The sequence below is a fragment of the Tubulanus polymorphus genome, chromosome 5 (genome assembly GCF_964204645.1).
Source record: "Tubulanus polymorphus chromosome 5, tnTubPoly1.2, whole genome shotgun sequence".
Classification (NCBI taxonomy): domain Eukaryota; kingdom Metazoa; phylum Nemertea; class Palaeonemertea; order Tubulaniformes; family Tubulanidae; genus Tubulanus; species Tubulanus polymorphus.
The window spans coordinates 2895004-2911973 of NC_134029.1; the positions used below are offsets into that span (position 1 = coordinate 2895004).

A 16970-nucleotide genomic window follows, 5' to 3' on the forward strand; every position below is an offset into this window, starting at 1 on the left:
TTCGTTTGAATTGATATATTAAAACTTGCAAGGATTCGTGTTAATCAGCCAATTGAATTATTTGGCAGTTTATAATAGTTAGAATAGATACTTTTTTAGTGATTTCTGATTTTCTGAGGGGTAGTCAAATGTGTATTGCCAAAATAGTAAATCTTTCCAGCGACACACACTTACCCTTAGCCCATACTATCCTCGTTGTAGTTGATGGATCCGGAATGTCATATTTTTCATTCTGGGTGAAGCCACTGTACAGCGAACACAGGTTTGCTGCAGGATTCGAACAGTTCTGCATTTTATCAAATGTAAAACCGTCACATTTCGGCTCAAGGTCACACGTCATTGCGCACACCATCCAGTCGGATGTTTTGATGATCGAAATTGGTTTAAAGTAGTCTGCAATCGCCTGCAATTTATACTCACTCGAAACGGAAGAGCTGTCGATGCCTTCGGACAAAGACAGCACCACCAGAACTAAACCAATACCGGATACAAACATTCTATGTATATCTTTAATGTGAATCTGTGCGCAGATTTCAAACCTAGAATGATAAGATTCATCATTCCTAGAATGATTCTGGTTCATTTTCGATCATCAAACCGTTGTGATATGGAATGGAATTCGTAAAGATGCACGAACAGATAGAAAGCAATAAACAGGACACTTAAGTTGTCCAAATAAATGTATATGGTTCGTCTCACAGAATGTTGATCTTTTGATTTTATCTACTTACTGAATATAATGGTCCTTTCTGTAAGGTGCGTTTCAAACTACGGAGGCTACTGTTTCCAACAACCCATTCTCTTCCAAACTAATTCAGGAAAATAAAATATGCATACAGAAGCAATTGAAAACGTGACCGCATAAAAGACAACCAAAAAGCTAATAAAAAAATCGATGCAGTAGATTTTTTTTTCATTTTCAATTATCTCTAAACATCAGTCAAATGAAGTCATGCTCAAACATTGGAAATTATTATAAAAACTATAATTTTCTTTTGCAGCTATTTCGACGATTTCAATCTGTGCGTCTACGCGCTGCAGGTTCGGGTATGTGATCCAAAAGGCGATGGTTTATCGAGCTACGAGAATCTACTTGCGAACATATTCCTGCGTGTCAGCGTTTGGATTGTCGCCATATTGGCTTGTTTCGGGAATCTGACAGTTTTACTCAGTCGTTTCTTCGAGAAAGAGACGAATAAAATGCATTCCTTGTTTATCAAAAATCTCGCCTTTGCCGACATGTTGATGGGAGTATATTTGTTGATAATAGCTATTTACGATGTGAAATATCGCAGTAACTATATCGTACATGAACACGAATGGCGACATAGCTGGCAATGTCACCTTTGCGGAGTGATATCGACCTTGAGTTCAGAGGTCAGCGTGTTGATACTGTCAGTGATCACGTGTGATCGTTACGTCTGTATAATGTGCCCGTTGAATCTGTATAAACGTTCTCGTAAACTCGCCTATACGATCGCATTTTCGATTTGGTTTATAAGTTTATTTCTGGCTGTCGTACCCGTGTTCGGGATTCCATATTTCGGAAATATCTACTACAATCGGAACGGAGCTTGTTTACCCTTACATATTCACGAACCGTTCGGAAGAGGTTGGGAATATTCGGCGTTCGTTTATATCGGTATCAATTCTATTGTAGTTCTGTTCATATTCTACGCTTACGCCGCCATGTTCTACGTCATCAAGAAATCAAACATTTCGCTTCGTTCATCACAAGTCCACCAGGAGGCGTCACTGGCACGGAGGTTTGCGTTCATCGTGTTTTCTGATACCGCCTGCTGGTTACCAATAATCCTCATCAAAATTGTAGCGCTCGCCGGTAAGACGATGCTTCATGTTTGGAAGGGGTCACATTGCCCATAGTCTTGACCCGTGTCGTGCAGTTGCTAGTTCAATTTACTAAGAAAGAACGACCGTGCGATGCGGCTAATTTTGCTCTTTGTAATTTGTGAAAACCTGGGTCTATCCTTTTTGGCAAAGCTAACCCCTATTGGGAGCCCTAAGTTGGGAACCTTAATGTTGTGTTCATCCAAATTTCAGACTTCACCGAGAGCAGGCACGAGGCTTCGCTAGCAATTATTCATATTCTAATTGGTCATAGCGAATGAGGAGGTCATGGAATTAATGATTTAAAATCATATAATTTCATTACATGATATATATGTATTAATTGTAGGTGTTCATGTTGATAAGAATGTCCATGCTTGGGTCGCTGTATTCGTATTACCAGTAAACAGTGCTCTAAATCCAATCATTTACACTATAACCACCAAACAGTTTCAGGAACATTTGATTCTACGCGTCTATTATTTTTGCTGGAATTTGTTGCATCGTGATTCATACGATTCTCGCTCTAGTGATATGAGGACTAGGCGAGTTACAACACCACGGTTAGAGATTGCGCTGGTAAGTAACGCTTCGGCCGCACCGTCGCAAAGATTAATCAGTTGAAAAGCGCTGGCGTCAAAATGAGTTATTCAAAAAATAAATCTTGGAATCTCGTATTCAATTCTTTATTTCATTGAGCTGTTAAACTAGTTTGTTGGAAATAATCCATATTTTGACATCCATTATGCTGCATTGAATTATCTACAAAAACATATTTCAATAAATTAAGAATCTTTATTGACTTTAGAACCTTAAGGACCGACCCCTTAAAAGCACCCATAGTCTTCTTCGTCACCGTTTCATCTGATTTTCAGGAATCTACCAGGAGAAAAGGGTTGATAATAGAACAGAAGCCGGTTCAAGAACCGATAATCCAGAAATGGTCGTTTTCGACAGGTTATGTGAAATGTTTGCACGAAATAAACGACTCCAAACATCATCGATCAAGCGAAACATCAGCCACTAAAAAACCAACCAAAAATATCTCATCATAACAACAACAAAATTGATTACAACAAGAAAAATGTTTTATAATTTTGTATAGTAAAGAATTTAGTCGTAAAAAATTTGCTTAAAATTCTGCTAACATCCATTCTCGTAATAGACCTCAATGACCTCCTCTTTCTACCCTTGCTTGACGCCTGTTCTTACAAGCCTTATTTACATCTGTTTACATTATATATCTTATCAATTGATGTTTGTCATGTTGATTCCTGCCTGAAAATCATAAAATGCTTCTTTCGTAAAAACTTGTTGTTTTGAATGATTGTTATTATCATCTTACTGTTGCGCAATAAAGAGAGCAAAAATGTGATAAATCTTTATGAGTTGTCGGAGTATGCCATTGAATATCGAACTAGAACATCATTTCATTATGGTTTCTTTAAGACAATTCAGATTGAAATGAAAATTTCCTGCTCATTATGAATATGATAAAAAATGAATTCACATTGATTTGTAGACTGACATTTTCAGGGCGCCACCGCACTTCGCTTTAATATCGCCCGCACAAGGAATTGTACACGATGCGGGATCAGCAACACCGTGTCTGTTGTAATTCGTGACGCAGTAGCAAAATGAAGCCATTAATCCACTATAAGGCTTACCTGAAAACATGAAATGCCAAAGTTTAAAAAGGATTAGAAAGAAAAGATGAACTTCTCTTTATAAGTTTCCCTTTTTTCATTTATTCATAAATTTGTTCATGCGTACTCGTATGTAGCCTATAATTACCTAAGCGTCGACACACTCGCATGCAATGTTTAGGTGACATAACTCTGTTAGTCGATCTAATTGGTAAAGCGGGGTCCTTTTTGTGATGGTAACATCCGACATAACGAACTAAAAACCAAATAACAAATCAGCCGCTTTTGTACCTAGGCCTATTATTAGGTTAAAATACTTAAATAGAGAATTATGTTGATGATTTTTGATTTTCTAAGGGGAATAAGTGAATCTTTCCAACGACACATACGTACCCTTAGCCCATACTATCCTCATTGTAGTTGATGGATCCGGGATGTCATATTTTTCATTCTGGTCGATGTCATTGTACAGCGAACACAGGTTTGCCGAAGGATTCGAACAATTCTTCATGTTCTCGAACATGTAACCGTCACATTTCGGCTCAAGGTCACACGTCATTGCGCACACCATCCAGTTAGATTTTTTGAAGACCGAAATTGGTTCTAAAGAGTCTGCAATCGCTTGCAATTTATACTCACTCGAAACGGAAGAGCTGTCGATGCCTTCGGACAAAGACAGCACCACCAGAACTAAACCAATACTGGATACAAACATACTATACATATCTTCGTGACTGTGAATCCGTGCGCGGATTTCAAACCTAGAATGGTGTAGGGTTTTATATATACTGCCGTGCTAAACAAAAACACTGTCTCTCCAAAACCAAATTTTTGAGAAAATTGGATCTTTTATATGTTTTTTCACATTACTTGACTCGCATTGGTGTGAAACAAGAAAGTTTTCTACATCCCCTATTGATACTCCCCCTATCTAATGATACAATCCATGTTTTCTATTTTGGTTCTTATGGCCAAAAAGCCGTACCTTTCATTGTATCTGCAAAGCTAAAACACAGTATCCGTGCAGATTTAGACTTAAAGACGTATCTCTTAGACCAAAAAGGTATGTGAAGGTTCGATGAGACACGTAATGTATCATTGCTTACATATAAAAGCAACCGCGCAGAATTTATTTCCTCATCTGAGAATTTTGAAGCATTCGGGTGCAGCCAGAGGAGACTCTCGCCTCTCGGTAATCCGTGGAACTGAATGGCAAGATCTTAACCCGCTCTTTTTGGATCGGGACCTGGTTCCATGGTTCTGAGTTAGAGATAATTCGGACTTATAATCAGTTCATTTTCTTCAGTCAAATCTTTTATAACCTGGTAATTATGGATCTGGGTCCGAATGTGTAAAAATCAGATTTCTGTTGGCAATGATATATATGTACGTTTAGTAGGGGTGACAAGTGATGAATGTCCCCTTGTATGGATAATTTTTCTTGTCACTGCAAACTTTTGAAAAAAACGTGTCATGGACTAAGAAAGATTCACTTCTAAATTCAAACATTTTGTTTTTTCATTAAAGGCTCACATTGTCACTTCTATAAAGAGTTAAAACACGTTTCAAAGGGCACCTTTGCCGTTTGTGTTAAATGGCAAACAGCTTAAACAACAATATACAATATTTTTTATGAAAATTTATACATTGATTCATATATTACCTATGATTTCATCTTAAATCAACATTATACTATCAAGTTCGTGTTTACCTATGAGGTTAGCAACATCTTATGATGGGATACCTCTGAAAAAGTCGGAGGACCCAGTTTTCATATGATGACATTTTTTTATTTATTGACTCATTTGCTTCAAATACAGGCATTTTTCTAGAATTTAATTCCTTAGATGTAATGCACTAATTCTGTCCTTACTGTAACAAGGCAATGGATACATAAAATAATGAATAAAATGCTAAAAGAGAATGTAAAAAGCATCTTGTAAGCAAGAACATAGCAAGTGGCTCTTTCCAAAAACTAAAGTAGTCCAAATAGATATAAGATACTTTTACAGAATTTTGATCTTTTGATGTTACCTACTTACTGAATATGATGGTCCGTTCTGTGAGGTGCGGTTCAAACTATGAAGCCTACAGTCTCCAACGATCCATTCTCTATGGAAATAATTCAGGAAACTAAAAGATGTAAACAGAACCAACTGAAAACGTGACCGCATAAAAGAAAACCATAAAACTAATCAAATAAATTGATACAACATAATTTGTCATTTTCAGTCATCAAGAGGCGTTACTGGCACGAAGGTTTGCATTCATCATGTTTTCTGATACGGTTACCCAATAATCGTGATAAAAAGTCTAGCGGTCGCCGGTAAGATGATGCATAATGTTTTGGGACGATGTCACATATCACATGGTCTCTCCAGACCTGGTAGCACAGTCCCAATGTTAATGAACAGATTAAGAACGACTGTGCGACGGAGTATCGTACCGGGCTAGTTTAGTGATATGAAATTTGTGGTCAATCAGTTTTTGAAAAGGCTGAATTTCCCTGGGTCCATACGCTCACCCAAACTTCACCCAGACTCGGGCATCAAGAGCAGGCACGAGGCATCGCTGCCAATTCTCCATATTTCAATTGGTGGTAACGAAGAGGGAGGTAATGAAATTTATTTTCTAATTTCATTACATGATATATGTATCGTTGTGTTCATGTTGATAAGAATGTCCATGCTTGGGTCGCTGTATTCGTATTACCAGTAAACAGTGCTCTAAATCCAATCATTTATGCTATAACCACCAAACAGTTTTAGGAACATTTGATTCTACGCGTTTATCATTTCTGCTGGAATTTGTTGCATCGTGATTCATAAGATTCTCGCTCTAGTGATATGAGGACTTTTTGAGTTACAACACCACGGTTAAAGATTGCGCTGGTAAGTAACGCCTGGGCCGCACCGTCGCAAAGATTAATCAGTTGAAAAGCACTGGCGTCAAAATAAGTTATTCAAAATATTAATCGTGGAATCTTTAAATCGATTCTTTATTCAAACGTGCTCGCTCCAAAACATCATCGATCAAGCGAAACATCAGCCAATAAAAAACCAACCAAAATTATCTCTTCATGACAACAACAGATTGATTTTACAATTTTGTATAGATAAGTATTTAATCTAAATCGATTGCTAAAAATTCTGCTAACATCCATTCTTGTAATAGACCTCAATGACCTCCTCCCTCTCTCCTTGCTTGAGGCCTGTTCTTACAAGACTTATTTTCATCTGTTTACATTATATATATTATCAATTGACGTACATCATGTTGATTCCTGCCTGTAAATCATAAAACACTTTTTTCGTAAAAACTTGTTGCTTCGAATAATGATTATTAGATTCCAACGGCTGCGCTAAAGGCAGCAAAGATGTGATAAATTTTTGTGCGGAGTATGAATATCGAACTAGAACTATCCAATTCAACATGTTTCTATGGTTTGGTTTATGCATCATACTCAAATAAAACCAAAATCCGGGCCAAATTGTCCTGTATGTTCTTCTGCAGTAATATCCTCACTTAAAGCCCCACGATTCAAATTCAGAACTTCGGGACAAAATTTACGTAGATTGTTTGGTGACGGCCACCGTTGACCTCGTGGATTACGACAGGTAGCGGTTAAGTGCTTGATCTTCTTACTCAGTTCTTGTAGTTCCTGTTTGATTTCGTATATCTCTGAAAATACACAGAACTGCGCGATTCATTTCTGTATCTGCGATTCAAGGAATAAGCAAAAGAGACAGTAATTTCAGGAAGGTTCACTCCCACTATACTCCCACCTCACTTGTAATACATAATACGCCCGACTTTAGGAAATATCAACGATCGGTATTAGATGATTATGAGTCATTGACCCTTGATATCTATTAACTTATTACACATAGGTGTGGATTATTTACACTAGTAGCCATTAGCCCGTATTTCAGAGACTGTTGTCGATTGAATGACAAAAATGAGATGAGCCGATTCTGATAAGAACCAACAGTTGCTCTACTTCGCTTTAGATAGTTTTGGTGACTTTTTCAAAATTAATGATTTCCATTCAAATATCAGTCATGATGAATTTCAAAATTAATGCCGAGACAAGAGCAAAGTAAACGGAACTATAAAACAGTTAACTGAATACAACTCTATTCCAGCGGGATATTGATAAACATTTGCTATATCACTGAAAACTGTTCCATCCTTCCCTATCAGTATTCAATGATGTAAGTTCAAAAAGGCTAAATGATAATTATTCTATTTCCTATTATATATGAATGATAATCAAATCTAAATCATTATCATCAGATCTTTTAGTCAAAATAAGTGTCCAAAATCGAAATTCTAAATCAATCCCACAACATAAAGAAATTAATCTGAAAATTAGAAATAATTCTTGTTCATGTTTTAGATAAAAGTTTTTTTTACCTTGCTGTTGTTGAGATTGTTGTATTTCGTTGCTGTATATTTTGTATATGTAGCGTTTCACCAATCTGCAAATAACCTCCTAAAAATAGACCATATATTCAGAAAACTTGTTCAGCGCGACAAGTAGATGTGTGGAAATCTATGAATCCAATTTAGAATCTGTAAAACTTTCTTTGGTAGAGTATTTACGTGAAACATATATCAAAGCGCGATAGTTCGCAACATGGAAATGAGTGTCCGCTTCAGTTGATATTGTATGATTGGTTGTTACCGGCCTCGGGGAATCTTTAGACTTTTCTGGTGTACATATTCGCAAACTTCTCTATGATCGGAATTAAGTATGACCCGAGGTGAAAAATGATCGAACTCCTTCCTAAATGTTTCATATGGAATTGTCTCGCGTACAAATTATTTGTTTTACCTGATAAAACGTTTTAGTTGATGTATTTGGTAATGTTCCATCGTGTTGTATGTTTTCCATTGAAACTGATGTCGTTCCATTCCCCTGAAGGTAAAACCTCGCGTTTAAAGCAAATATGAACTAGAATTAATTTCGATTTTCCTCTCATATTTTATCTGCAAACGGTAATAACGTAGTTCCTCGTCTTGTCGGCTATTTTATACGTAACACAATACTCGTAATGATTTTTCCGTTTTTATATTTCAAAAATCGTCCGTTTTTCCACTTTCCTAAGCATATATACTTGTCATAATCTAGTCAAATTTATATAATTTATCTAAAACAATTTGACGGAAATCTATGTCTATTTGATACAACATTCGAGTTCACATTTTCATCAGGGAAATGTGTAAATGTGGAAGAAAATGGAAAATGTGTTAAGAATTACCATTTCTTTCAAAATTATGTTTTACTAAAGGTTAACTTTGTTCCGATCATTGGAACTGCATGCGTATATAGTCGTGTGTGTACCTGTGGAGAGACTTCGTATTGGCGCCGTTCGTTTTGTTTCCTTAATAAATTCCTCACATTGCGGATTATCCATTTCAAAATTCTGAACCCGTTTTTCGGAGCTGGTAGGAGATTGAAAGGAGCGGGAATCGTAACTCCCGGGTCGAAATACGCCATCCACAGCCGAGCCCTGGCGAATTTCCATTCTACGTCTCGGTCATTCTGAAATTTTAATAAATCGTTTCTCGGAGTAAAGATCTTTTCATCTGTATCTCACAGCATGGTCCTCAACATATCGCAATTTAGAATTCTCTCATTGACTTTTGAACTGAGGATATAAAGAATCTCAGGATGTTAAGGAGTTCAATTACATCATAGATTCAAATTCGAATTGTGGAAGAAAAAATTCAAAATTCGGCCCTTAGCACCTAACTAGAAAATAACGTATAGAAATGTGTGTACTGTTGAGTACGTAGACAGTATATTACCCTGTATACCATGTTAGTTAACCATAAATGAACATTATTAAGAAAATAGGCAATCAGTTTTCCCCCTCTCTCCCTACCCCTAACCCTCCACTTCCATGGCTTCTCGTCAATTATTTATTACATTGTCGATATGATACTTACAAAAATTTCCTGAAAAGAATTGCTCATCATGGCGATAAGCATGTTTATCAGAACGACTAGGGCTGATATTATGTACATCGAGTGCATAGTTTGTCCAATAATCTCAGTTGCTGATAAATGACTCGTGTGTGTCGAAATCAAATCCGGATTCGTCGCCATTATTCTCTTGTTGATGTCGGTAGCGGAACTTTTTCCCATCCCGAATGTGGCCCAGAATAGATTCGATACCGAATTGAAGAATCTGAAACGGTCGTTAGTTTAGTGACGGATGCGGTATTAATTGATATCAATAGAAATTGTTATATTGATTCATGCCACGATGAAACCAGACTAATTCTCATATATCGCGGTCTTTCGCGACAGGTTCTATTGTGTCCCCTACCCTTATTTCTTGATTCATATATCATATTCTTACTAGCTAGTTGTGTCATATTTTGCTTACGTGGTGAAATAGTCATTTTCACAGCTATGAGTTGAGTAGAGATTTGTCATTCCGCATACGAAGGCAATAAATACGAGCAAAAATATCGCCAGAAATCTGCTAACATCGGCGACCATTCTACCGAATGATACCAGTAATGGACCTAGTTGCTCGTTAGCCGGCAGTAAGTAAGCGATCCGACCAAAACTGAGCAGACTGGCAAAGGCCAACAAGATATCACACAATTGCAGCGGATCTGGGGGTCCGGGTACATCAACTGAAATTAAACACGAAAATCATTGATCATTTGCCGAAGCCTTTATTCAACAAGAACTTTAGTGTCTGATGTAACTGCAGATTTCTTGCGCAGTTACACATCGACCCACGCTCCAGGACTGAGTGGAGCATTCTACCACTAATTCATGGTACAACTCTCGCTTTTAGAACACTCCCTCGGAGACGTCATCGCGTAACAAATACGTGACCTTCTGTCGCCCATGACAAAACTGGTTTGTACAAGAATAATCCAAATCTGACCTATTTCGGTCATTCTTAAGATTGCGTATGGGTAGTCCTTGCAAGGATTGTTTGGTCTCGCATTGAGCAGGATCTACCAGAGACCATTCCTATCGAAAATAATGATTACCAAAAAATACAGGTGCCACGACCAGAAGTTCACCATCGATTGATAGCAATAAATGGGATTTTTTAGAAATCTATTTTTAGCTTTACAACTTATCTTTTTTGTTGGGCTCGTCACTAAATCCACAAAGGCGAATTGAAATGAGAACATGCAGTCGCTCCAACACATAAACCAGCACTGATATAAGAAACTAATTAGGGCCTAAGAAAGATAAACCTCTAGACAGTGGCTGTAGATGTCTGATTTATTAAGGCGTATTCAACACGGTTTATTGATATGTTAGTGTGAAAATCGGACATTAGTACGACGCATTTTCTTGATCGTAGCAAAAACCGAAACATCAAATCATAAAAGCTGCATATCCATTCATCGACGGTACGATGACAATATTGAGTACTCAAACTGTGCAGTGTGCACAGTACTCGACCTGAGAATTACAACAGTAGCGCACATCATCAATAAATGAATAACGAAAAACAAAGACATAAATTCACCGGAACGCAATTCTTGTAGTTAATTCTTAACAAGATAAACAAGCTCGGCTATCACACGTGGGACGTGACTCGCATGTGGAACTTTACCCAATAAAAACTCGTGTGATTTATGATTAAGGATTGTCAAGCGGCCATCTGGTAAAATCTCTGCCGAATGATGCCTCAATTTATTCGTTGATAATTACAAAATACTGTTAAAATAAGAGGGTAACCAGAAGCTTTTTATCCATAATGTTTTAGATTATAAAGTGGGTGAGTCTTTTATTATCATTGTTATCATCAATGTGATTATACTTTTATTTTGTCTTCGATTTTCTATCCTTGTAACTATTTATTTCTCAACAGAGCTCGGTGAGTTGTTGTTTTAGCACAGAACGATATCTTACGATAAATAATTAAAGATCGCTTTTGATTTTTTTTCTACCTTGGCTTGATATGACGTTATCAAGGTGAAGACAGCGCTGATAGGTTCCGTTCTGTCCACACTGTTGCGTCATGGCGTCAAGTTGACACCGTACGTCACTGCACGATAACCCGGCTAACGAGTCACAACCGGGTATTCCTTCTGTCATTAATGAAATCTTCACCAAAAATATTACAGTTAACGCGATTACGGCGAGAAATAACGAGATCAGAGCCGAATCGACGAGATTCCACGAATCTGACAGATAGTCACGTAAACCATTCCGCCATAGCTGCATAATTTCATTCCATAGCATTCCTATAACACAGATATAACACATATTTTATAACATTCTTTAAAAATCACTCAGATGAAATTAAAACCTACAATAAATCGAAGGTGAAACAATGAATAAATGGTTTTTGTCATTTTCAATTTCTTTGGGCTTCACGTCTGAGTGATAAGGACTATTCTACACGAACACTGATATACCGGTGTACATAGATCAACAACGCGAATGGAATATTCATTATACATAATTAAAGTCATTTTCGAATCCATAAAATAAAATGTTTCGAGTTTTGTCTGCGCGCCGCATCTTGGCAGACTGTCGTGACGGTGTATTTGCTCGACTGATGCCGTCAATAGGTCGATACATATTCATGACATTTCAACCGGAATAACTCGGAAGCTGACGCTGTTAGGTATAAACAGAATTATCATCGATCTCTATCGATAAAAGGCTACCGTGTCGTTTTAACACAATTAAAAAGTCATCGACTCAGAAATGAATCAGTAGTTGACAAAAGGTCTAGGAGAGACCACACCCTATCGTTAACTCGGCCAGGGGTCTGCTGATTTTAGCTTCCCCGATACTAAAAATGCCAAGCAACTCGGGCAGGAGAATTCGTGTTCTGTTCGTCGGAAAAACATAGACTAGCCGAAACCTTTTGTTTTTATTACCCGCATTGTATGTTACATTTTACTCATTAAAAAATTTATTTCATCATCGAATGGTTGTTATGGCGTGGATGATGCAATAATTGCGATGCAGTTCAGTAACGAGACATGTTGCTCTCTCGGGGATCGTCTGCGACCTAATTCACTCACTGATAGTAATAGCAATTAGCGAAATCGACACAAATTCTAGGGAATTTTGAATCTATTTTTTCTATTTTCACTTTTTGCTATTACGAATAGTTTCTTCCTGAATACGAAACCAATATTCGCGTGAATCTATTTTACAATAAATGAATGGTAGCAGAGATAGTATATCGTTTGGCCCACGGTCGTTTGGCAGGGTAAACTAGGGCGATTAGATTTCACACACTAAAATCGAAAAAATTTCAAAATCAAGGAGCGCAGTGAAAAATGGCTACGCATCTCTAGGAAAATTCTGATGAGTTATCAATAAGACGATCTGCATTCTCAGTTCATTGAGTTCGAGTATTCGAGAACTTACTATAAAAGTATTGTGAAACTGTAAGATGCGGATATGAAGGATTTTTCACTTACCTACGATCCATATGGACAGAAGACTGCATATTGTTATGTCGAGGAAATACGAAGACGACATGCCCCGGCAAGCGAGTTTTATTGTAAGGTCCTTCGATCTGACAGTCATACAGACCAACAGTATCAGAAACATCAAATAGGAACAAGTGTGAGTCATGAATTTCACAAACGGACTTGCTATGACTCGCGCTGCCTAGAAATTAGAAACAAAAACCTATAGTGAAGAACAGAAAGATGCGGCAGATTGTGGAGTCCAAGCAGCCATTAGTATAGGGTGGATTACTGAACCAATAGGTAACAAAAAGACTAAATTCCTTGAAGAATGTAAATAGCCATTTTCCGTGAACATCACAATTGAATATTCATAGCTCAAAGGGGGAAGAAGTTTTTTTAATGGCTAATATTATTCTAAGTACGTTATTAACGCTTGAGCGAACTGATATCTCCGGAGCGCGGCGAGATTTGTGACCACGCCCTAAATTTCTGATCGATACACGGTAAATCAATGGTGCGATATTTTGTATAAGGAGAGAGTGATTCGAGTGGTTCATAAATCCAAGCGGAATAGCGTGAGAATGGAGAGGGAGAGAGAGAGAGTTCCATTTGCTCCTTTGATCGGTGACTATTTAGTTTTAACACTGCATCCACAACTATCACCATCAAGGTGACAATAGCGTGAAATGATCTCCTGTAAGATGGCTATGAACAATCTAATCGACTATTCCGATACTCCGACATTGAATCGACTCACAGTCATATCTACGGTTTTCGCAGACCATTAATGACAGTATTTCACGACTGAGACTCAAGTCTAGAATCACTATGTCTAGAAGTACTCCAAGCTTATCTGTTATCAGTTGTCTACTAAATGGGCCTGGTTCAATATCAAGAGCTAAGCCATCTCTAAACGATGGAGGTCTGGCTATAGGCGTAAGCTATCTATACTGATGGTTTATACTGTTGTTTCAATGCACTATGATATTCATAGTTATCACAATTAATAAATCAAATCCATTATGTTTGTATTTCTGCGATTCTGGTAAATATTTACGTTATCTCAATTATTCATATATTTGAATTAGCAGATAGCTGCGGTACCCGATGTGTCAATGATCTCATCACGCTACTGCGGTGGTTCAGATGTTCATAAGTGAATCTCTGTGCTTTGGTGGACGGAAATGTGGGGACTATGATACTAGTTCTTTTATTTTGGATCTCGAAGTAGTGCTCCTCTACTAGATGAATACTGTATCTATTTGATACTTCTGAGATATATCTGATCGGCTTACGTCCATATTTCAGAGCTTGGCCACAGGGATTTTATATGGTACTCGTAAAGTATGATTAATATAAAAGCTTATTCAGTACCAGTACTTTGCTGTTAAAATGTATAACTTAACAATGTTTTTTCAATATTTAGGATTGAAATGACCGTTATGATTTAGAGTTATGAAGTGTGACATATGATTTTTTTTACCTTGCTAAACGGCGCGAAGATGTATATAACAGTCATAATCGGAAGACATACAACAGTAGTTGGTACTGATAGGAGTTTGATGAATATATTCTGATGTCTGAGCCACGGTACCCCGGAATACCACAACATTATCAGCTCCCTCTGACAGGCCGCGTGTGCCAAAAACTGAAATTACATATTTATATCCATATCCAAAACAAAATATACGACTTATTATAATACATAGATTTTACAAGCAGTGTTCTTAGGGTAGTGACCTTGCCGTGTAGTGCAAAATATTCATATGAATTTGGATGACCACCTGTAAAGGTTTGATGGCCGTATTGGTGCTCACCCGTTTTTGTTCATACTCAATTGCTAATTTAACCCTGGCGAGACTGAGGTCACCATCACCTCCTTCGTTGAGTACGGCCATAACTTCATTCGTATCACGACACAGTTCCAACAAATCAACCGCATAGTTCTTACATTGTTCGCTCAATTTAATGTATTCACTCTGCAAAAAATTAAAGCAACTCATTTTGCGAACATTCAAATATCAAATGTGAACCGAGAATCATTAGTTTTACTACGACTAATATTTGTGGCTTCAGTCAATATTTTGACGATCAATTTATATATTTTCTTTTGGCACGTGAAAATATTGAACAGTAACAACTGTACATGTCACAAGTGAAAATGAAATTTTGACCAATGTTTCTTGAATTTTCGTGGAAATCCTGATTTGTAAATGGACGTCATTAAATGACTGGTTTAATAAACCAGTCGATGTGTGGCTATTACAAAGAGATTTAGCGCTTAATGAAGTTCAGAGCGTGCGTTGAGACAGAATTCTCGGATAGGAATTTCTAATCTTGCCGCGGACAATAAAACGTTAATGACGAATTTGGACGTTAATAAACTGCAAAATGTTTGTTCAATTAATGATTAATGATCGTCATTTTCCTACCAAATGTATGACGTCATTTCTGTCGACATCGGAATTATCAGAGGGAGAGGGAGAGGGAGAGGGAGAGGGAGAGGGAGAGGGAGAGGGAGAGGGAGAGGGAGAGGGAGAGGGAGAGGGAGAGGGAGAGGGAGAGGGAGAGAGATGAGAGAGAGATGATGTGTTTCTATCTTAAAACGTTGATCACAAGAAGCTCTTTGTATTCTATTCGAGACGTGTAGGTAATCATGATTAGTTTTCTAGTTTATCTGACAAGGGCTTACTTACTCAACGTAAGAAAGCATCACTTGTATTGTATATAAATACATGTAAACCTCTTAATTTTACCAAGTTTTCACACCATCACAATAAAGTCTGTAGAAAAAAAATCAAAATATCGTTTGGTCCTTGATAAGATATTTAAGATAATTTCTATGTGCTTTTATTTTGATTTCTTAGAATTGTTATTTCATATTCGATAATAAATTTGCAGTTGATATTTTGTGTGAAGCCTTAGAGGGACCTGTGTGAAAAAAATACCTTATATTCCTTTTCAATGCTCGCAAGTCCGTCCAAATGATGACTTAATTCAAACGCGGTAGAGATCGGATCGCCACTTGACAACGAAATATAAGCAGAACTGGCCAGCGCTCGAAATGTATTCAATCTGGATCTGGAATAGCGAACGATATCGTAGGTTCTCTGATTCTGACATTCTGAACAGACGCAGAAATAGTCATGAGGTTCCTCTACGCAAGCTCCTCTCATGATTAATAACTGTATGATGTGGTAGTTGTTTTTGTGACAGGCTAATTGAATGGGGGTGGATTCCGGAGCGTAGCGAGGTCGCTCCGAGTCGTTATGATAAAACCGGTGATCCGCATTACTGCGGAAAACCCGGAAAGACTTATACGCCGGATGCTTCAGTATTAATTCACAGATTCTAACGTTGTCTTTTTCAATTGCTCCGATCAACGCGTCTTCAATTTGTAGCAGGTTACATCGTTCTAGTAAATACTGTATTATCGTATAATGTTCGGACGCTACGGCCAACTCCAGAGCCCCGCGACCCAAATAATCCTGACAATTAACATTAATATTTTCGTTTTCGCAGTAATGTTTAACCGCTTCTAAATGTCCGAGTTCCGCCGCGCGAAGAAATTCCGTTTCTTGATTATTGCTTTGAAATTGGTTGACGAAAATCGTCTGCGACACGCGATCTCGGCAACTGTCGGTCCTGTGGGCACTTCGATGAAGGCGCCCCATTCTGACCAAGGATACACTGTGTCCTACAGAACGGACTTCGCTGGCAAATTGTAATTAATCTCATTAATACCTTATTCGCTACTTACAGTTTCGTTTTGCCTGACACTGCGTATAACGTATAAAGGAGCAACAGAAACTATCGTATCCACTAATCTATTCTTACCCGGTAGTTTTGTCATTCATGATAAAAATCGTTGCATTCAAATTATCTCGATTAGTTTATAGTCACACTTGCGCAGAAACCATGCTCTTAAAATCCCCATGAAATCCATGCATATTCTTAATCATCACTAATTATATTTTATTGCGAACGTTTCCTCCAAGCATCTTTCGCGGTGTCTATAGACGTCGATACTAGTTCGAGATGAAGTCCGACT

General features: G+C 37.6%; 2 protein-coding genes across 2 annotated transcripts; one reads left to right on the top strand and one right to left on the bottom strand.

Annotated features, from left to right (window-relative positions):
• Positions 1 to 739: 739 nt before the first annotated feature.
• Positions 740 to 2903, top strand: LOC141905346 (relaxin receptor 1-like). The gene is made up of 4 exons (XM_074794187.1): positions 740 to 756; positions 1002 to 1840; positions 2198 to 2427; positions 2724 to 2903. The coding sequence occupies exons 1-4, from the start codon at positions 740 to 742 to the stop codon at positions 2901 to 2903; spliced, it is 1266 nt and encodes a 421-aa protein (XP_074650288.1).
• A 3878-nt stretch (positions 2904 to 6781) lies between these two features.
• On the bottom strand, positions 6782 to 16593 carry LOC141905348 (short transient receptor potential channel 7-like). Its single transcript, XM_074794189.1, has 11 exons — positions 15868 to 16593; positions 14737 to 14898; positions 14403 to 14567; positions 12926 to 13118; positions 11432 to 11728; positions 9892 to 10147; positions 9450 to 9690; positions 8842 to 9042; positions 8332 to 8415; positions 7911 to 7989; positions 6782 to 7175 (listed from the first exon to the last, which is right to left on the bottom strand). Exons 1-11 carry the CDS (start codon positions 16591 to 16593, stop codon positions 6958 to 6960), a joined length of 2622 nt encoding a protein of 873 aa, XP_074650290.1. The 3' UTR covers positions 6782 to 6957.
• Between the last annotated feature and the right edge of the window lie 377 nt (positions 16594 to 16970).